Raw genomic sequence first — 22,127 nt, 5'->3', positions numbered from 1 at the left:
CTTCCTTCTACTGAAGCTTTATTTTCCAGGGATTTTCTCATACTCACTCTCACAGGAACTTCAGTTGCCTCTGGCCATAATGCTGTAGTGCTGTAATACCAACCACCTGATCCTTCTGTCATGCATGCAATTGGGTTTGTCTTCAGGGCTTAATTCACCCTTAATTTGTGTGATCTTCAGTGAGGAAAAAGACTGGAATCAGTGGGGTCGAAATTTAGTTGGTCAGAAAAAAAAGTACTAAATGCCCCTTAAGTGTGCCCAGTATAACATACATAATTTGATACTGGATATTTACCTCATAAACAAGAACTTTGCAAAGAAATCTTAAATATGAAATTTGTTCATTTTGAATTTTTGAACATGCAAAAGTGAACAGGAAAAGACTTTTAATGTCTTCACTGACCAACTTCGTAGGAAAAACCAGATTTCAGGGTTCCATCCCTGCATTCCACGTAAAAGGGCAGGACAGAGTCAAAGAAAGATTAAAACGTTAATAAAAACAAGTTTAACTGCAAAATGTTACCAAGGTTACTGATTAGAACCTTAGAAGACTTTAATCTGCAGATGAACTGAGCAGTGAGGGTGTCAGGACTGGGTAATAAAGGAACATGGCCCATAAACCTGTGCGCAGTCCAAGAGTAAAACAGAATATGACTGCCTTAATAAATGCAAGTAAAAAATAAGTTCATAAACACTTTTTCTTGACCTTGTTGGAAAACATTAAGGTAAACAAAGACAGTAGATGTTATGAATAAATAACAAAAGACTATCTTGAAAATTATGTATCAGTTAAATAAAAGAGAAACCATCATACCTCAGAGATTGATCATTTTCTTTAAAGAAAAACATTTTACTCAACACAATACATCCAGAAATGTAATCATGAAATTTATTAGCCAATCCTCAAGTCATATATTAATCATGCCTGAAATGCCAACAATGGTATGGTTTTATGGACACGGTGTGCATGCTTGCTTGGCTTGGTCATTTTCATGAAAATGTATGGAGCATTATAAAGAAGAAACGAAACAACAACCACAAACTGCTGAGAAGCTAAAATGTTCTATTCAACTGGACTGGACACAGATTCCTCTGACAAAACTGCAACACGTAGCTTCATTTCAGTAAAATGATTAAATAATAACTACATGTACTAATTATCAAAATCTTTTGGTGTAAAATTAAAGGATAACTTTTTTCCTGCTATACTGTAACTCATGTCTAACACAACTTCCCTATGGATCTGCAACCGTCCTGGTTGGTAGCCAGTATACCCACTTATATAGACCAAACATCAGAAGGTGATAGTATTTCTGCAGTCTTACTGACTGCGCTTGAATTTGGAGTGTTCTGCTGCTTTCACTCTTAACTTCATTCCAAATGCATTCAACCCTTGCTGGACTGCTGGGTTGGATACTTAACTTTTCCATTTACCCGATCTTATAAAAAGACAGTCGTTATTGTATGAAAACAGATATTTCACTTTCCTGAAAAAAAGATGTTAATACTTCGAAGAAACCAAGAAGCTACATATATCAGTGTGCAGATCTGACAGAATTAATGTAATAGGTTCAGTGGAGTGCATGCAGTGCCAAATCGACTATCGTAGCCCTAAGCTTTAACATTTAAAATGTCCTTCTGAAATATAAGTAAAAAGACTGGATGATGTCATAGAAAAACTTATAATAATTGAGGTTCACTCACTTGTTTACTTTCCAGTAAGTACAGTTGCTTGCTTTGGTATATTTCTAGCCTTAGCATGCTAATACCCAGCTGAAGCAGTAGCTAATGTAGCTGCAGCTGCTGACTGAGATATATGAGTTGTCACTTTGTTAAATAAACAGGACTGGACATGGATTTAGCAGCCACTGGCCTGTAAGTGCTTTTAATTTGGTCCATTTTTGCTACGACATCTGCATCGCTGCCAGTTCACATGCAATGTGTTCAATGCTGCATGATGGATAGATTGGGGTTTTTTTTGCGTTATTCTTTTTAAAAAGTTACACCAATACAGACAACAAGCATCCTATATTGACTTATGTTTTTGGCTACCAGTTCTTTTTTTTTTTTTATATTGGGGCACACAGACACAGTGTCAGTTATCTGTGTAATGACCTGATTCTGATTTTGATTCTGATGCACAGATACCAACAAACAGTATAATCTGAAAAGCCAAGTTTTGGCTGATGATAGATTTTTTTTTTTTATTTTGCCAAAAAAATTGAATAACTTAATTGTTTGTTTTTTTTTCCTTTCCAAGTAATTATTAAGCACAACTAATATCTTTTGCTCTGTGACCTCAGTAGCAGATTCCTTCCCACACTGAAATGTGTGGCAGTCTAAATTGTCGGTTGTAATTTTGTTCACAAGATAGGAAAAGACTTAAGAAATAACTCATTTGTAGATGGATACTTAGTTCCTAGTGATAATTACAAATAAAACCAATCTTTTTGCAGAAAATGTCTAGAAGTATGTATTGACAGATTTTGTTATTGCATCACATCTTTTCAGTACAGTCAATAAGCCTAAATTAGGTTTATGTGCTTTACACCTTTCTGACCTCTTGATTCCATTTTTTCCTCCTGCTGTTACATTTTTTTCTTCACCTGTTTTTTTTAAATTTTTTTATACCAGTATCCTCTGTGCTACTTTCATCCAACCTCCCTTTAATCTGATGCTTTTGTCCCTTCTTCCTGATCTTCTGTCAGAGGTTACCTGGTCGCTGCTCCCTCTGTGTTTCGAGGAGGAGTGGAGGAGAGTGTGAGTGTAACCCTCTTCAATGTAAAGGCAGAAACACGTGTTCAGGTGCAGCTGTTGGTGAAGGGACAAACGGTTGCTCACAGCCACGGCTCGGTGCTTGGTAAGGACAAATTTTGAAGTTAAAGTTATGCTGGGACAATTTGGAAAGAGAACTTGCACAAAAAAAGTTGAGGTACAAGATACAAGTGAAGAATACTGAATTAATACAAATCCTCATGCCATCAAACATATACACACAGTAAGCCTTATTAATCTGATCTGTTAATCATGTCACTCATCACCTGTGATCTAATGATCTTTAATTGGAAGCTTCAGCTCATCCAGTTATAACATTTTAATGCATACAGTGTGTGATGCAAAACTATTAGTAGATGACACCAGCTTTCCTCAGAATGGCATAGAGTCAGGTTGCTGCTTGATTTTAATTTAACTGTATGTCTTATAAATAACACAATATGGAATTAGAATGTGTAGGTGAGAACGCTATTTAAGATGTCTAACTTTAAATCTTTATATTTGTTCCATTTTTTAGATAAAGGGACCATCAAACTGAAGGTAAGTTGAACAATCTGCACCACATAGTTTGCATTTACATTCTCAGCAGTTGTGACAGCTGCACAGTAGTGAGAGCCTCTTGTCCATTGTGTGCACATTCCTGAGGCAACATGCAAATCAACACTAACATTATTTGTAATGCAACATCTGTCTCTGCTCACTCATTGGGAATAAGGTAACAGACTCAATGTAATATGCAACAGATGTTGATGTGCACGTATGATCCACCGGCCCCAGAGGCTGGAATAGATCAATGTAGCATGCACGACGCGATTCTCCACCCTGATTCTCATAAATACTGTCATGTGTAGCATACTTTGTTGTTGCCTTCTTCTTTTGTTCTTCTGCAGCCTTTGTTCGTTCTGTAATTATTGGATACACTAAATCAAGGACAATGAACTGAAAGTCTTCATTTGTTCTTTTTGTTTCTAAAACTCAATTCCAGTCTGTTTTGCCATTTGTTTTTATGCACATGTGTATATGCATATGCCACCAGGTTCCCTCTGGGCTAAGAGGTCAGGCCCATCTAAAGGTCTGGGGAAACCGTCACCTTACAGAAGGAGGCTACATTTTCCATAACTACACCACCGTCACTGTGGAGAGCAAGGGCACAGCTGTCTTCATCCAGACCGACAAACCCATCTACAAACCCAAACATAAAGGTTCCCTCATAGTGCAGCTGGTAGTTAATCAGTTAATCACACAGAAACTCAGAGAACTGAGGCACTTTTTGAATGTTTATTTTTGTATATGTTGGCGCTTGGTTTGGGCTTCAGGACAACTACAGATGCTTTGACTATATGATCCACATTATTATTTTAGTTAAGGAATTCAACTGACCAACTTAACATTACAATTTTATATTAGACGAGTCAGAGATCTGTCCATATCTACAATACCAGATATGTATATATGACTTATGATTCTTACTTGAAAAAGACGTAAGGCTGCTTTATTTTCTTAACAATGTTGTTTCATTTTGGTCTTCAGTGCTCATCAATGTCTACACCGTCACACCTGACATGAGGCCAGTGAGTGAAAAGGTAATTCTAAATATATTGAATGTTTAAGGCTAATAATGCTGACTTTTCAACTGCTGCATCTTACACACAAAATATAAATATATATAAAGTTGTGATTAACGGAGATCAAAGAACTGCTGTGTGAGCCCATTTAGCAGAAAATAAACATTTTAAATGTCTAAACATTAGTTTATTTTGTTCTGCTAGTGTATTTGCATTTATTTCATAGCATTTTGGAGTAACATGTCACAATATTTCATATAAACATACTTTTTCCAACTTTAATAGGCAGAGTCAGGATTAGAAACCCAGTCTGATTGCAAGAAAACTTGTTCCCCGACGCCAAGCTAGTCATTTCTTTTGGAATGTTTGCAGTGGCTCCAGATATACTGTGTTACTGTGCAGATACAGTTTATTGATGTTTGCAGCTATAAAAGTATGCTGCAGGTGAAGGGCAGCCCTCACTTTCACAAACAGATGATTATTGGATAAGGAAAGGATGGGATGGAGTTTTGCGATTAAGCACAGACTCATCCAGCGGTTTCATAGTTTTTTTTTTTATCATATTCAAGCAGTTTGCAATGATTTTTTCTCTCTTTTTTAATCTTTTTTTTTTTTCACATTTTCCTTTCTTTGTAGATCGAGGCATATGTTTTGGTGAGTGGAGACTGTTGGGACCACCCAGGGTTGGCAGAGCTACGTCTGGGATGGGGACAGTGGCAATTTCAGTTCCCAGAATGGTTGGAGATTACAGAGCAGGAATCAGGGCAGCTCACCTAGATAACAGGGTGCTCTTTGGAACAGAAGAAGGATAAACAGCATGAGAAAAATCTCTTCTCTTCTCTTCGCTTCGCATAGTTGTATTCTTAAAGGGGTGCTATTATGGTATTTGGAGTTTTCTGAGCTTTCTACAGTGTTACAGTGTTGAATCCTCATCAGACATGTGAACGGCACTGTTTTCTATCACCTAAATGCATGTTTGAGTTTGAGTTCCAGCACTCTCTCCGTTCGGTTTCCAATGGCAACGAAAAACGCATCGTTTTAGAGAGATTTTTTCTACTTGGAAATCCTTGTGATGTCCCGGGGGATAAGGTTCGGTGATTGGTTACCTTCTACTGGTTAACAAGGGCATGTACAAATACATCAGGTGGGTGGAAAACGTCGGATAAAATTATTTCCAACGATGGCTGGTGAGTTTACCAAAGAGAGACATCCTGCTGCATTCGTTGCTGTGGGTTGCGGTTTTCCACTTCGTTTTCAGGGTCTGATTCAGGTTCCAACATGTAGGGCTGTATGCTATGTGTTGACATTGTATTTTTTTTTTTTTTTTTTTTTGAGTTCATATTAGCCTAATCCTTCTGTTTATGAGACGTTACAATGACGGCGAAACCAGGTGCGGTGCGCGCTCCCGATGTAGCACAGTAGCAGGAGGCGGGGCTTAATGCGGAAGAGTCTCAATCCACTCGTTTTGCCCACAGACTGATCTGACAGCCTACGGAGAGGGTCGGTCTGAAGTAAATAAAGCGATTTGTGACAATAACTCGATCAATCCCAGCCCTTCTGGGCTCAGAAATAAAAATAAATTAGCCTGAAATGCACATAATAGTTCCACTTTAAGGAAATGAAAAAGGAAATATTTGATTCACTTTAAAAATAAAAATTTGGTTTTTATGGTTTTATTTGAACTCTCAGGATCCAAGAGGATCCAGGATGGTCCAGTGGAAGGGACTTAAATCAGTCTGTTGTGGTAAGCCATACAGCCTGCAATGTTTTTACTTATATTTATGATAGAGGTTTAGCTTTAATGAAGTGTATCGAATTCAGTTTAATATTTGGATTGTTATATATGATGTATAGTTATACAGGATATTTAATCAGTGTGAGGAACCTACTGAACATAAATTTCTCTCTCTAGGGATCGTGAACATGAGTTTTCCCCTTTCTGACCAGCCTGTGTTTGGAGAGTGGTTTATCTTTGTAGAGGTGCAAGGCCACACCTACAATAAGTCATTTGAAGTGCTGAAATATGGCAAGTGCTGAAAAATTAAGAATATTTTACAAGATTGTATATTTCCTACACCACTGACATGGAAGATAACCAGAGATGTAGAGTATACACCATACAGTATCACTGAAGAAAAAAAAGAACATGTTTTCCTGCTTGTCTCACAGTGATGCCAAGGTTTGAGTTGGTGATTGATCCACCGCGTTACATCCGTGATCTCAGCACCTGCGAGCAAGTCACTGTCACAGCCAGGTAGGTCCCTTAAAACTTTACACTGTGGGATAATAAAACAGTGTCTTTTGAACATCTTCTGTTCATTGATTCATTCATGTTTTCCTAATGATTAGTTTTGATGTTGTCTAAAATAAAAATAAAATAATTTTCTCCGTTAGACTCTGATATTTCAATATTTCGCAGGTACACTTTTGGGAAACCAGTGACAGGGAAGTTGACAGTTAATATGACTGTCAATGGTGTTGGCTACTACCGCCATGAGATGGGCCATCCTGTAATAAAAACCATGGAGGTTAGATTTTGTTTTATTGTATATAATATATATATATATATATTAATGACCAAGCTGGCAAAAAAACCAATTATTGATCGATATTTTTGTATTAATTGCTATACATAGTTCCTCTTAATGCTTATGTTATTCTGACCTTTGCAAGGAGGTGGGAATATATCCAGTAAAACCCTGCCTCTTTTGCTGTTAGATTAAAGGCTCTGCAAATTTCAGTCTGTGCGTCAAAGAACTGATGCCGTTGGATGTAGCAGATCACTTTAGGGGGGCAGTTAACATTTGGGCATCAGTGACCAGCATCGATGGGAGCAGGCAAACCACATTTGATGACTCCACACCAGTTCATAAACAGCTCATTGACATCAAGTATTCAAAGGACACTCGCAAACAGTTCAAGCCTGGTCTGCCTTACAAAGGGAAGGTAAGACAAAATCCCTTCCTTGCAATGTAGAAACATAATAATGCCATTTTATACTAAACTGAGTTACTTTAATAATTAAGTTGATGGTTCATAATTTAATTATTTAATTGACATCGACTGAACCTCTTTTTCACTTTCCGTCTTGTAGATTGAGGTTCTGTATCCTGATGGGAGCCCAGCTGATGGGGTGAGGGTCCGTGTCAAGGCAGAGCTGAGTCCAAAGGACAATGTCTACACGAGTGAACTGATCTCAAAAGATGGCCAAGTCACCTTTGAGATACCCTCCATCCCTACAGCTGCTCAGTATGTCTGGCTTGAGGTCAGCAGATGAGTAGAAGTAGTTTACCTTAGTTTTATATTTGGAAAAAAAAAACCTTGAAAGAATTAAAATGTAAGATGTGTTGTTTTATTCTTTCAAATAGACCAAGGTGACATCTATTGATGGTATAGCAGTGGGAGACCAATACTTACCAAACTACTTGTCCATAAGTAGTTGGTACTCGCCAAGTAGGTGCCACATCCAGATCCAGAGCCCAAGCACTCCTCTCAAGGTTTAGTTTGACTTCTTTTCATCCAGATGTTTTTTTTTAGATAGTTTGAGAGTGCATCATATGTTTAAAGTGTTTGGAATGTAATCTTGGAGTAATATTTCTATTTTTTCTGTCTGTGTAGGTTGGCCAGGAGGCTGAAGTGGCGCTTAAATCTACTTGCCCCTGTAATTTCACCATGCATTATGAGGTGGCAGCCAGGGGGAACATCATCCTATCGGGGCAACAGTCGGCCAACTTTACAGCTTCACACAGAGGAAAAAGAGCAACAATCACCTTTGATAAGAACATTCACACCACACAGCTCCCTCCTTCTATCTCAGGTAGGATAAGTTAAGGATATGTTTCTTCTTATCGAAACCAGTTCCTATGCCAGATAGTTTCTTGCTTTTCTGTCATTAAGTAAAATTGTATTTCTATATTACTTTTTAAGATAGGGAATCACACAGTTCTTCACAAGAGCCAACAAAACATACTAACAAGTAAAATGAATAAAAAGCAGATTAATCAAGGCATGCTTTTAACTGACTTTTAAAAGCAACCAGTCCACAAATCTCAAGTCCAAAGGAAGAGAGTCCCAGAGTCTCAGCGCCACAGAACACAAGGCTCTGTCTCCTTTTGTTTTCACCTTACTATGGAACACCATCATCAGGCCCTGGTCACAGGACCTCTGAGACCTGCCAGGGAGATATGGGTGCAGAAGCCCTCTCATATAATCTAGTTTCTGTCTGTTAAGAGCTTTTTAAGTCAGAAAAAAAAAATTAAATTGCCCTCGGAATTAAATTTAAAGCCAGTCCAGCTACATCAGAATTGGAGTCATATGTAAAAACCTGGAGGATTTTATCAGAAGCCGGGGAGCAGCATTTTTAAAAACAAGGGAGGTCTCGCTAAGACATATGTATAATTCATTTCATTAATCAAATCATGATTAAACAAACGCATGGATAATTATTTCCACTTCAGGATGTGACACAATTGAGGTTAGTCTGGTAATATTTCTCAGATGATATAAACAGAAACAAACCAGAGACTTGACATGTGCGTCCAAAGTTAAACCAGAATTAAGGGTTATGCCAAGGTTCCTAACAAAAACCTGACTGAAAGTAGTCAAGACAGCTGGATGTTGATACAGAGCAGCTACTTAGTTGGTTGACCACAACGATAAGATCTCAGAAATAAATGGAAGTTTGGAGATGAGTCTATAATTTCAAGAAGAAAAGATTTAATACATATTTTTTTTTACAAAAGTGAATGACGGCATTAATAAATAAGTAGATACCTTACTGAAAGAGAGTGAAAGGTTGGCAACACTGAGCACACTGGAACCAATGCACTGCAAGATATTTTTGAACAGCGACATAGATTAAATGTCCACACAGTATAAGGCTTTCATTGTATCAATAAGTCTGGCTAACTTAGGGAAAGTTACTGATACAAAAAGTTAAAAGGCAGAGTTGTAGTGGGAACCATCAACACATCAACGTTGACAGTCCTTACATGGTAATATGGGAACAGTAAGTGTAGCAGGAACAGTGAGGTCACTATCTGGAAGAATAGGTGTTACCTCTGCTCTTTGAAACCAGGTTAGAAAAATATGTAGCCATCACTTCTTATATTAAGCCATTAAGAGACACTAAAAGATCGTGGTAGATGAGCACATCCTTAGTGCACTGAATGACACTGGTATGATATGATGGTACTTTCTGTACTCCGGTGTTCTGGTATTGTTAGAATACCTGAAAGTCTTCGTGAAGACTTACCCCAGTCACTTTCTTTTGCCCTCACTCTGCCAGGTGTTGCAGGCTCTTCCTCCCAGGTCGAGTTGGACACCTGTGTGTCTTTTCTGCGTTTTCCTGTTAGTCACAACATGGCACCTCTCAGCCGTCTGCTGGTCTACTATGTGAGAGAAAATGGTGAGGGGGTCACAGACAGTTTGCAGATCTCGGTGCAGCCCAAGTTTGAGAACCAGGTTTGTAAATCTAATAGTTGTTGTCTGAGTTAACCCTGAGGAAGTACTGGTACATTTATATGTCAGGGTTGTTTACCGTGTTGGAAGTTTATGCCATAAAATTTATTTCGCTGTGTGTATTCTTTATTTTTCTGTTCAAAGAAGTATTTATTAAAACTTAGAGGGAGAGTGGAGTCTATATACATTTTGAAGCTCAACCAAAGTATCCATGCACCAGCCATTACACCATAGTGTAATGTCTGTAAACAAACAGCTGTGTTGGCCTGAGAGCACTCCCTAGTTCCTGCTTGAATTAGGTGGAGTTAACTCCCTTAAGTATTTACAGCTCTCTGGTATGCCCTTACAACACTACACGCGCGCATGTGTGTATATATGTGTGTGTGTGTGTGTGTGTGTGTGTGTGTGTGTGTGTGTGTGTGTGTGTGTGTCAGAGGCGGGGGCTGTGCGGGCAGGATGAGACAGAGACCGTGCAAGCCGTTGGCAGATAAGTGGGGTCATGACAAGAGAGGATGACAGGTTAAAGAATGGTGAAAGGAGGGCAGCGAAACCGATTAACTGGGCTAATTTGTGGCTGCATGCTGGCGAAAAATACTACTGATGTGTGAAAGTTTATGGCCAACTCTCACCATCCCTCCCTCTCTTAAAGGCTAGTTTCCAGCCCTTGTTGTGTTGCGTTCTTGAAACTATTCCTACTTAGAACTATTAAAACTCCATGTGATAGGGAAATTGCAACTTTGCATTTATCAGGCAACACTATCAAATATTGCTGAAATTATTGACACAAATAATTGAAAGTGTTCAGTAATCTCTGCTCATTAGATATGTTTATGCATATAAATTGGTTTCTATTATAGGATATATATGAATTGGCTCGAAATGATGTGTATGTTGATTCGTGTGTGTAAAGTGCCCTGTGACAACATTGTTGTGAAGTGGCGCTATACAAATAAAGTTGAATTGAATAACAGTTGTGTGTATTATGTTTGTTGGGTTGCAGGTATTGGTTTCTCTGTCGTCTAACCAGTCCATGCCAGGGGACCCCATGACCCTGCATGTCCAAGCGGAGAAGGGTTCCTGTGTCTGTGTGGCCACTGTGGATAAAAGTCTTTACCTGTTAAAGCCTGACTTTCAGCTCAGTCCTGACAAGGTTTGCCATAACTGTACCTTATTCAACATTATTGATACTTAATTAATTAAATTATTTTGAAGCTTTAGGCGCAGATCACTTGGAGAACTAATCTGAATCACTGGACTTTTAGTATTTGCCTCACTAGAAATCTGTAACTGGGCTAAATCTGTCTAAATTATGACTGTGCTTTCACTGTATAGGTGTTTAAAGAGATGGCAGAATTTGATGTTTCGGATGTCTTTGGCATTCCCAAAGATGATGGACACTACTGGTGGCCTGGGCTGTCATCCAAGAGACGCAGGCGATCCTCTGTGTTCCCATGGCACTGGGACATCACTAAAGATGCACGCTTTGCTTTCACTGTAATAACACAGTCTTAGTTAAACAGTCCATAATAATGATGCAAACATGAAGATATTTAAGTATGTGTGTGTGTAAGTGTGTGTGTGTTTATCTCTTTGAATGTTTAAATGCAGGAGACGGGGCTGGTGGTGATGACTGATATGGTGAGTTTAAACCATCGGCAGAGTGGAGACATGTACACAGATGAGGCTGTCCCTGCCTTTCAGCCACACACCTCCACCTTGGCGGCTGCCATGCACTCCCACCCCACAACCAGGTAGATGGCCTATTTCTGAGATGTTAGAGGCAGTCTCAAGGGCATTACTCATATGTTGATTGATCAATGGCCTTAGAGTGAAAGTGAGAGTGAAATATTGCGGATTAGTGCAAGTTAGGTTAAAAAAAAGGAGAAACTGGAAATTAAAATGAAAAAGTTATAGAAAGCATATTATGGAAGAGTATTGCATTTGAAGTTTAAAAGTTTAACTTCAATTGCAATGCTATTTTTGTGGAACAAGCTTCCCAGCGACCCTTCATCAGATTAAGTGGCTAGCATTATGAATGAATGAAAGCAACGCAGCTAAATGTGTCAGTAGCTGTTTGGTGGATTCAAATATTTCACTCTACCATAGTAATGAGGAGAAAACAAAAAATATTAGCTACTTTTATATTTGATTAATTTTACATTGTCAGGAACCTAAATATTGTGTGGAAGATCCATACTCATCCAGAATAACTTGGTGTCTCGTCCTCATGCTGGGCACCAGCCGGGCCATTTTGCTGTGGGAAGACTTCCCATTGCTCAACCAGGAGTTGTTGAAGTTCAGCCAGCGTGGTCATGCTGATGATTCTGGCACGCAGAGCATGCCAAAGCTGATCCAACAAATGTTCAGTTAGGCCAAGTCATCCCATCCTCTCCACTTCCAAATTCTCATCCTACCCTGTGATGATCCTGGTTCTGTGTGGGGAATGTATTATACTGCAGGATGGAGTTAGGTTACGGATTCTGGAGATATGGTCCTGCAATTTGCTCCACTGGAATCTCATTCGACAATTTCTTATCAGTTAGATGCCAGTCAGTGCTACACACTAAGCACGGATCTCAAAACAAGGTTGACCAAGGATGGAATGTCGCCAGCGACAGATGTGGTGTAAATGGGTTATATGGGATTTTGGCACAGTTTTTGTGATGCTCATTCCACAGAAACACAATCCTACAACTCATACCTCATGTGTAAACATAAATAATTAGGCTTAGTTAACAATATAAAACTAATTGTATTCTTGGATGTGCTTATTTTCTTTTTACCTATCGGTGGATGGAAGAGAAATATTTTTGATTATCGAAGAAAATTTATTCTGATTCTTTACTGCTTCACACACAACAATATAAGCCTGCATTTTGTTAGCAGTGAGTTTGAAAGTTAGCCCATAAGAAAGCAATTATTACTTTAAAATCCCTAAATTCTCTCTGTAACTTTGATGTTGTCCTTTGGTTTAATAAAGTCAATGGAATGTGGAAAAAACATGGCAAAAAAAAAATAGCTTTCCTTTGTTTGTCTGTATTTTAGCCCTGCATTCCTCAGTGAATGTGTCTTATACTAGTAATGAACATTAAACACATGATGTTACTTAGAGCATGTCAGCATGACTTTTTCAGTGATATATTTTCCAATCATGGCAATTTTTTTTCCCCTGATGATTGCTTGTGTTTTGGTTGTAGAGCTGAGAAGCGGAGGCGCACATTTTTCCCAGAGACCTGGGTGTGGCACTGCCTCAATGTCAGGTGTGTAAATCTTTTGTATAAGTATTTTTCTTGCATGTGCATCGAGCTAGATATTTTCTGATGCGACTTTGTTGCAATTTCAAGCACCTGAAGCGAATAAAACTGTTACAGACTTGAAGGGATTAAACTGAGTCCAGAGATATATTAAAGTACTGGTACAGCTAAAGAGGAGATGAAAATAACAGGAAGACAAGGTCATAAATTAGGTGGAGCATAAAAGACAACAGTTAAAGTGTAAGAAAAAATAGGATACTTGAGGACGAACAATGACTAATGGGGGAAGAATGTGAATTTGAGATGGGTTTAATAGAGAAAAGATGCGAGGCAATGCTGCATGTAAAAAAAGACAACGTTCCATCATGTGACAGCATACAGAATTTCTCCTTCTGGGTGTGAAGGTGCCTCATTTATTCTTGGAACGGACTAATACTTTCTCATGAGCTCTCTCGCTTCATTTTAAGCCAACATAAATAAATTGCCCATAGATTTCCATATGCTGGATTTCTTTGGATGGGACTTTAGCACTCTCTAATTTCCTGTGAAGTCCAAAGTTCTGATTTTACTTGAAAGCCTTTTTAAAGTGGAATTTGGGCAAGTTTGATCAAAAGGAAGGGTGTAGCGCACATTTGGAAGTTTATTATGGCCTGTGACACATTGCCAAGACCAACGTAAAATATGTGCTGCCAAGAATGACCTCAGAGGAGGTGATTGGGTCAACACCTGAATGCCCCTCACACCTATCCATGTTGAAATGTTTGCTGTAGTTACATCAGTGCAGATGTTAGCACAGGTGTTAGCACCATAAATATAATCTTCCCATATTTTAATGGTTTCTATTTACTACATATGTTAAATGTTACCATAAAACATTACTAAAACCTTTGTATTTCATTGTCTAACATAATTCGTGACTCAAATTGTATTTACTGACAGCTCTGAGACTGGGGAAGCTGTCCTGCAGCTGGATGTGCCGGATTCAATCACCACATGGGTCACAGAAGCCGTTGGCCTGTCTGAAGACAAGGGACTGGGTTTAGCTAAGAGGGCTGAGCTTCGTACCTTCAAGCCATTCTTTGTTGATTTCACGCTCCCCTACAGCTTGATCAGAGGGGAGCAAACCAAAGTCCCCCTTACTGTCTACAACTACCTGCCCACTTGCACTGAGGTAAGATGACAGACAAGAGTCTGTCATTCAAACTATTCAAGTAATAATCAGCACAATTCATTTAATAACATTCCTAAAGATACAGAAAAAAATATGCAAAGGTTGTTAGTTATCAAGTAATCATGTCCGTCCAACGACACTTTTTGAAAAAGACCAAAAAATCAGTTGATGGTGGACCACATGTCCGTGTGTCTCCCAAAAATGGATGCATTTGAGCATGTCACAAAGTTTATTACTCTACAAGAAAGGTTTTGTATTTGTCTCTGTGAAGTGAGTTAAAAAGTCAAGGGGCTGAAAACGGCATCTCCCAAACTACAGAATGGCTTCTATGTTTAATAAACAAAACATAGCTAATGTGTTTAAAAAAATATATGTTTACATAACTAAACAGTCAGATAACATGATGGAAGTTTAAGTGACAGAACACAGAGTATCTTCCAGGTGCTGGAAATGCACTGTTCTGATGATGTTTTTTTTTTTTTTTCTACATATAGCAGAATTGAGTTCTTGTCAACAATGTGATAAACAAGTTAAAGGAATCCTATGAAAATTTGGTCATCTCAGGTATGCCTGGGGTCACAGATGTGATGAAATTTCAAAGGAAGCATAAGTTTGTAAAGTCAAGATGGGATGTTAGCTCAGAAGTATGTTTCAGCTCTCACTTTGAAGAGCCCTCCAAGCTCCATCCTGGCCATAAGTGGGTCCATCCTGCACTCCATACAAATGACATCATGATGTTTGCAGATGAGCCTTTTAAATGGCCTGTGCGTGTGCTGCCCTGATGTCATGTTTGGTGAATATGCAAACCAGAATAGCCTTTTCTTTGATGTCCACCCCAGCAACATGTGATTCCTATATTTTCTGCTCTGTTATTTATGACTTGTGGCGTGCAGATAAAGAACAGTTAAAAGATCCCTCTGCATTACTGAGCCTTGTGAAAATTGGACGGTGAGTGGAACTTAATCCTTCAGGGAGCACGAGAAGTATTAGTCAGGCAGCATGGAAAATTTGCAATGTGATTTAAAAATTCTCCGTCTCTGAGCTTTGAGGAAACACACTATACGAAGAAGGGCGTGCGCAGCAGATATGATGTCATTGAAAGCTGTCAGAGTAGATCAGTTGCCTCTGATTTGTATCTTGCTCTCATCTCCCTTCACAGGTTCACGTGAAAGTGTCAGTTCCAAAGGGCGTCAAGTTTATTGGCCATCCTGGAAAACACCACCTTACCAGAAAGAAGTGTGTTGCTCCAGGGGAGGCTACTCCTACATCCATTGTGTTGTCGTTCACTGAACTGGGAACCGTTAACATCACAGGTACCCACAGACAGCATATAAATATAGCTTATCTTGAGATTATTAAGGAGCAATTTAATGTCTTAATCAGCAATATCAGTTCATATTTTTTTGTTCAGACACATAAAACACATATTTAGGTTAACTAGTCTGTCTTCTTTTGAAAAAGATGATAAAATCCTTATCTGCTCTATTTTAAGTGTTGTAGGTCTTGTCACATGTTAACAGAGAAGGAAGCAGGTCAGTGTTTTCTACCAGAAAAGGATTCAGGATTTTGATGCTTATGTAAACAAAACAGATTAGATTTTGCACAATTGTGAAAATACAGATATTTGAATTCCTTGAAGTGATGTAGATCTAAAAAACAAAAAGCACCCTTTCACTAGGAGCTCAGTCCTCTCACTACGATGCCTTACAGCGAGGCAGCGCACTGACTTAATAGAGCTCTTCCAGCCAAGCGGTTGAGATGTGTGTGATCTGGTCACCCACCCAGGTTACAAATAGTCCCCTCCTGAGCGCATGTGCACACAAAGCAGGCCAGCAGTGGGGGAGTAACCAGAGCTGCACTGTGACACAAAGTGGCATGTTGATGAGTTTGCAGGTCAGTGGCGGTCAATGGGCCCCCCATGGCCCCACTCATAGTTCCCCGGCCCCTTGTGTTTCCTTTTCACTACACACACACAAAGAGAAGCCACTGGCTCAGGGCCACATTTCCAATGTGCTCCCCATCAGGAGAACTGGGTGTCCTTCTACAGATATGTTAGCCCCATGTAATGTATGTAAATGTTCATAATGGTCCAAATATAACAATAAGAGTCTTATTCTCCACCAGTCCAGTTCTCCCACCTTCATCATTAGCAGTTCAGTTAAAGCTTAAAAAATACCTCTGAGTGGAAAATATCCAGCATTCTAGCTAAAGTTGTTTCAGCACTCTGTGATTAGCTTTGATTACGCTGAGATTCTCAAGTATTGTATGATGAGAAAACTGAAAGAGGAAAGTCTGAGTCAGCTCTGTGCCACCTCTGCAGCCCGTGCTATTGCCTATAGTGCAAGTTGCTGTTCGGATGGATTCCTGATGGGCAAAATAGGAAACGATATTGATGAAAGGACAGCAGGCCTCGACTTTGTCCGCAGGACTGTTTTAGTGGAGGTAACTTTTGTGACATTCATTATGTTCACTTTGTATTTTATATTAAACGTGTTTTGAGTGTTGCTGCAGCTGTTTTCATTTTCCTTTTTTTCTCTTTATCTCACTCCTCTTGCAGCCAGAGGGCCTCGCCAGAGAGTACACCTACAGTGTGTTCTTTTGTCCCAATGGTCAGTGCAAATGAGATTTTCAAGATTATGGATAAATGACAGGATCATTAGTGTGGTTGCTAATTACTTTTCATAACTACCTTGCATGGGTACATTGTTTTTGCCTTTAACTTAACAAAACACAGGTTTATCTTGTGTTTCCATTATCAGAGAGGATCCACATTTCCACCCCTAACAAGTATGAGTATCAGTATGTGAAAAAACCTGCCAAGATGAAGCAGTTCGAGGTGGCAGTAAAGACCCACAACGATGCCCATATTGCCCTGTCTGCCAGTCCCCATGACAGTACAGAAATGCTTGAGATAGTTCTTGGTGGAAGGCAGAACACCCGTTCCTGGATTTCTATCGGTAAAATGGGAGACCCCCTTGTCAGCATCCACACACCAGGTATCCTATCCTGGGATGAGTTTCGCAGTTTCTGGATCAGCTGGGCTAGAGGCACAGTGCAGGTAAGAAGATAAATTAACTAAATTTAGCAGTAAACTAGTAGGCAAAGTGAAATGTTTGTACTCTGTAGGTGTACATAAGCTCTGACTCGAAGAGATGTGAGTTAAAACCCTTCAGCAGGCCATGGGGTCTGTGTGTTAGGAGAACTGGTGCCACATTTACTGGTACGCCTCCCTGTAAGGTCATGCATAACAGGCTGATGTCACTGAGGACATTTGGTGAACCTTGGCCTGGTAGTCACACTGCAGCCAGTGGCTGGCACATTGCTTCCCAGCCCCAACCCCAGCATAAGCTGTGCATGATTCATCAAAGGCTGCAATTAAAAACCTGCATATTACAGCCCAAACAATCAATTTATTTTCCTTTGGAATGTTGGCATAGTGGGTTAGCTGTGTGGCTCTCATTTGCACTTGTGTAGTCTTTGGTTAAATGCGATTATGAAATCAAACTCTCGTTGCATAGAGAAAGTGTGCTCTACATGGGTCTATTGACTGTTTGTTTTTGTGATGTTGTTGTGAAGTGCATTGAATCACACTGGCATCACCGACACTTGGCAGCAGAAAGAGCTGCAAGGGAACTGATTGCTGTCTCAAGTAGATTGATTCATAATTAATGCTTTATCCTTAACGGTGCACATGAGTTATAGTTTGACCATAGATTTAGATAATACAAGCTAAATTAAGACGTTTGTCTTGACATTTTTTTTTTTTTGTTTTTTTTGTTTTTTTTGCATTTTTCTCAAGGTTGGCTATGGTGTACATCCATCCAATGAATCCATCATCCTCCAATGGGCAGGCCAGTTCCTGGGACAGGTTTGACACTTTTATGGTAGCCATAGACATCATATATACGTAGACGCCTCATTGAGCGCTGGAGAGTGAACCAGCGTCGCCGCCATGTTGGATGGGTCTCCACTGTCGAGTTTTGCTGCAGCATCAGCGTAGTTTCCCCACAAAACTTTTTTTGTGGAACAACGCGTATATATTAAACACAAAAAAAAACACTTTTCTACATAATTGGTTGATAAATAATATTAACACAGCGAATAATCTCCTGAATGCAAGTGAATTATTAGAATTATGATATTATTATTAGAATTATTCCTGTACACCAAGAACCCAGTAGAGGCAACACAGGATTAAAAAGTAGAAGCAGAAAAAAAGCGTAGCTTCATATATGAGGAACGAAGCAGAGCGCTGGAGGATTTAATGTATTGCACAAAGTACAATCATGAGACAACAAGTTGGGAGAAGACATTACATTTAACAAAGAATGAATAAAGAATAAAATAAACCTAAATTAACACTAATACACACACACACACACACACACACACATATATCTATCTATCTATCTATCTATCTATGTATGTATGTATGTATGTATGTATGTATGTATGTATGTATGTATGTATGTATGTATGTATGTATGTATGTATATATATATATATATGTATGTGTATATATATATATATATATATATATATATATATATATATATATATATATGTATGTGTATATATATATATATATATATATATATATATATATATACACTTTTCAACACCAGTCTGAGACAAAATAGAGTCCCAGTGCTGTGCAAGTAAACACCTTTCAGGACCCATTACAGTTTGCATATCGTAATGGACTTGGGGTTGAAGATGGCATCATATACCTACTCCAGAGAGCACACTCTCATCTGGACCATTCAGGCAGCACTCTGAGGGTCATGTTCTTTCATTTCTCAAGTGCTTTTAATACCATTCAGCTTGCTTTGTTATGTGAGAAGCTCCATAAATTCCAGGTGGATACCTCCACAACCACCTGGATCTATGACTACCTCACAAACAGACCCCATTTTGTGAGACTGAAAGGTTGTGTGTCTGAGATGGAGGTCAGCAGCACTGGTGCACCACAAGGAACTGTACTCTGGCCATTCCTCTTCACACTGTACACCTCAGACTTCCAGTACAACTCTGAGTCCTGTCATCTGCAGAAATACTCTGATGACTCTGCAGTTGTGGGGTATATCAGGGATGGACAAGAAGCAGAGTACAGAGAACTGGTCAGTCAGTTTGTTAAATGGTGCGGTGACAATCATCTTATATTAAATACCAGCAAAACAAAAGAGATGATTGTTGACTTCAGGAGGAAGAAGAATAAACAAAGCACTGTTTCCATCCTGGGAGAGGAGGTGGAGGTGGTGGAGGAATACAAGTATCTTGGAGTTCAGCTGGACAACAAACTGGACTGGAAATGCAACACTGACTACATCTACAAGAAAGGTCAGAGCAGACTCTACTTCTTAAGGAAGCTGAGATGGTTTAACGTCTGCACCAAGATGTTGCATATCTTCTATAAGTCTGTTGTGGAGAGTGCAGTCAGCTTTGCAGCATCTGCTGGGGTAGTAGCATCAGAACCAGAGACTTGAAAAGAATCAACAAACTGATCCAGAAAGCTGCTTCTGTGCTTGGAGTAACTCTGGAGCCGCTGGAGCTGATTGTCCAAAGAAGAATGCTGCACAAGCTGATGAAGATGATGGAGGATTCTTCACACCCTCTCCACAACACAGTGATGAAACAACAAAGTGTGTTCAGTGAGGGGCTTTTTCAGGTCCGATGTAAGACTGAAAGATACAGAAGATCATTCCTGCCTGCAGCCTCCGGAATAAGACCTCCTCAAATTAATTAGTATATACCACAATATTGAATTTCCCTTTGGGATTAATAAAGTACTTTTCATTTAATTTCATATATATATATATATATATATATATATAAATGTGTGTGTGTGTGTGTTTGTGTGTGTCTGTGTGTGTGTATGTATATATATATATGTGTATATATGTATATGTATAATGTAATGTTACTTCTGAGTGCTATATTTTATTATTAAACCTACATAAAATGAAACATCCTGGCTCTAATGTCTTGTTGTTCTGTACACAGCAAAATTTGGATTGTCTTATTTAAATCTTACTCCAAGTTTTTGGAAAGTTAGCAGCCCTTGTGTACCAGGAAATGTCCTTCAGCAGTCTAAACCTATCGCAGCTTAACTAAGGGATAGTTAGATAGCTGATGATCCCTAACTATTGGACTTATCAAAATATTTTAACTTAAAAGCATGTTGTTTTTTAATGTTTTACAGTGATCTGTATCATAACAATATCTCTGCCCTTTGTAACAAACCAAACTGTGAGGAAAAACAGGTAAAAATCCGTGGGGTTCTTGTCGTGGTTGGACCTACACCTTACAAATAAATGCATTGGAGGCGCATGGGAGACCCATCCAAGATGGCGGCGCGATGAGACGTCAGCTCGTATAGGCGGCGTGATACAATGCGGCGTCTACGTATATATGATGTCTATGTATGGTAGCTATGTACAAATTGCAGTTTGTTACATTTACATTTAGTTTAACTGGATTTAATTTATCTATTGATCATATTTTATCCATTCAGGTGCAACACATTGGCTTCTCAACAGGCTGGGGCTCAGTGGGAGAGTTCAAAATCTGGAGGAAGGAAGACTCTGATGACAATCACAATGAAGCCTTCACACTAGCGGTCCCACAGAATATGGTGCCAGGATCAGAGAGAGCCAGTGCATTTATGATCGGTAAACTAGTGTATGGTTGGATGTTTATACATACATTTTTTTTTTTTTTTAATCACAGCCTACTCTTACATGCATTCACAAGGAGCTTACTCAGATTCAGAAGTTTGTGTTTTAATGACTATGAAATCCATTGTCGTAATAGTGCAAGTAACAGATGTGTAATATAATGTGTATTTGTTTGTTTGTTTGTGTGTGTGTGTGTGTGTGCACCTGTAAAAGGGGATGTCATGGGACCAACTTTAAATAACCTGGACAAGCTGTTAAGGCTGCCCTTTGGATGTGGGGAACAAAACATGATCCACTTTGCCCCGAACGTCTTTGTTCTGAAGTACTTGCTGAAGACAAAGCAGCTTAGTCCCGAGGTGGAGAACGAAGCAATTGACTATCTGCTTCAAGGTAAACTGGACCTCACTTCATTTTCATCTTCACAAAGAAAAACACTTGCAACCTTAGACCAAGCGTTCAGCGTTGCCTCTTATTGGAATAAGGATTAAATGGTAAACAATAACTGGTAAACAACTAGCTAAGCCTTTGTTGTCTTTCAACCTCTTACTCAGTACATTTTACTAATAAGTTTAACATTTGCTTATTGATTAAAGTTGCAAGCAAATGTGATTTTTTTTAAACGGCAACATTTTGGTTTATTCAAATTGTGCATAAGACTTCTAAATACAGCTGAATTAGTAATAATATGCTGTTTTAACACTAAGGTTACCTTCAGGACAGATCTTAATGTAAAAGAAATGGATTGCATATTTTTTGCAGAAGGCTGCTGCATTCTCAAACGCTTGCTGATGTACATTTACTCAGCAAGTAGCTCTTTCAGAGGAAACAAGAGAGGTGGTTAAGCTCTTCAAGTGGATGCTGAGAATCCTGACAAGTCAATCACTTCTGTCACAGAGGCACGCAAAACATCCCTTCCTCATTAACTGAGCGAGGAATGTTTTCTAACTGTTGGCTGGTTGTTGTGAACGAGTTTTCTTTTTACTACATCAGAATTTTCCTTTAAATATGGATTATATCCTTCTGCATTCACAACAAAGACCTCTTGTTATTGATTAAATAAAAAAGCACTTTTACTCGGATTTTCTGTACTATAAAAAAGTGCTAAAGTTAGGTTTCCTCTTGCTGCTTCTGTTTTCATCTGCCACTGACACTGCTGCTTTTCTACCAGAGTAAATACAATTAACTGAACATTTTCATTTCACATTATTGCATTTTCAGATCTTGC

General features: G+C 39.0%; 1 protein-coding gene across 1 annotated transcript in view; it reads left to right on the top strand.

Annotated features, from left to right (window-relative positions):
- The window catches only part of cpamd8 (C3 and PZP like alpha-2-macroglobulin domain containing 8), a 43,796-nt gene that overhangs the window by 1,491 nt on the left and 20,178 nt on the right, over nt 1-22,127 (top strand). The window contains exons 2-27 of the mRNA XM_079245130.1: nt 2,709-2,860; nt 3,293-3,315; nt 3,812-3,977; nt 4,306-4,358; nt 4,977-4,994; nt 6,030-6,084; nt 6,253-6,366; nt 6,510-6,594; nt 6,760-6,868; nt 7,059-7,286; nt 7,435-7,605; nt 7,709-7,837; nt 7,959-8,157; nt 9,628-9,803; nt 10,801-10,950; nt 11,133-11,294; nt 11,409-11,551; nt 12,998-13,060; nt 13,994-14,225; nt 15,385-15,538; nt 16,546-16,667; nt 16,783-16,834; nt 16,985-17,283; nt 18,025-18,093; nt 20,740-20,896; nt 21,116-21,292. Of these exons, the coding sequence (XP_079101256.1) occupies nt 2,709-2,860; nt 3,293-3,315; nt 3,812-3,977; nt 4,306-4,358; nt 4,977-4,994; nt 6,030-6,084; nt 6,253-6,366; nt 6,510-6,594; nt 6,760-6,868; nt 7,059-7,286; nt 7,435-7,605; nt 7,709-7,837; nt 7,959-8,157; nt 9,628-9,803; nt 10,801-10,950; nt 11,133-11,294; nt 11,409-11,551; nt 12,998-13,060; nt 13,994-14,225; nt 15,385-15,538; nt 16,546-16,667; nt 16,783-16,834; nt 16,985-17,283; nt 18,025-18,093; nt 20,740-20,896; nt 21,116-21,292 (3,458 nt within the window). The remainder of the gene's footprint in view (nt 1-2,708; nt 2,861-3,292; nt 3,316-3,811; nt 3,978-4,305; nt 4,359-4,976; nt 4,995-6,029; nt 6,085-6,252; nt 6,367-6,509; nt 6,595-6,759; nt 6,869-7,058; nt 7,287-7,434; nt 7,606-7,708; nt 7,838-7,958; nt 8,158-9,627; nt 9,804-10,800; nt 10,951-11,132; nt 11,295-11,408; nt 11,552-12,997; nt 13,061-13,993; nt 14,226-15,384; nt 15,539-16,545; nt 16,668-16,782; nt 16,835-16,984; nt 17,284-18,024; nt 18,094-20,739; nt 20,897-21,115; nt 21,293-22,127) is intronic.

The sequence above is a fragment of the Telmatherina bonti genome (genome assembly GCF_933228915.1).
Source record: "Telmatherina bonti genome assembly, chromosome: 8".
NCBI lineage: Eukaryota > Metazoa > Chordata > Actinopteri > Atheriniformes > Telmatherinidae > Telmatherina > Telmatherina bonti.
This window is presented reverse-complemented; position numbering and strand designations above follow the sequence as displayed.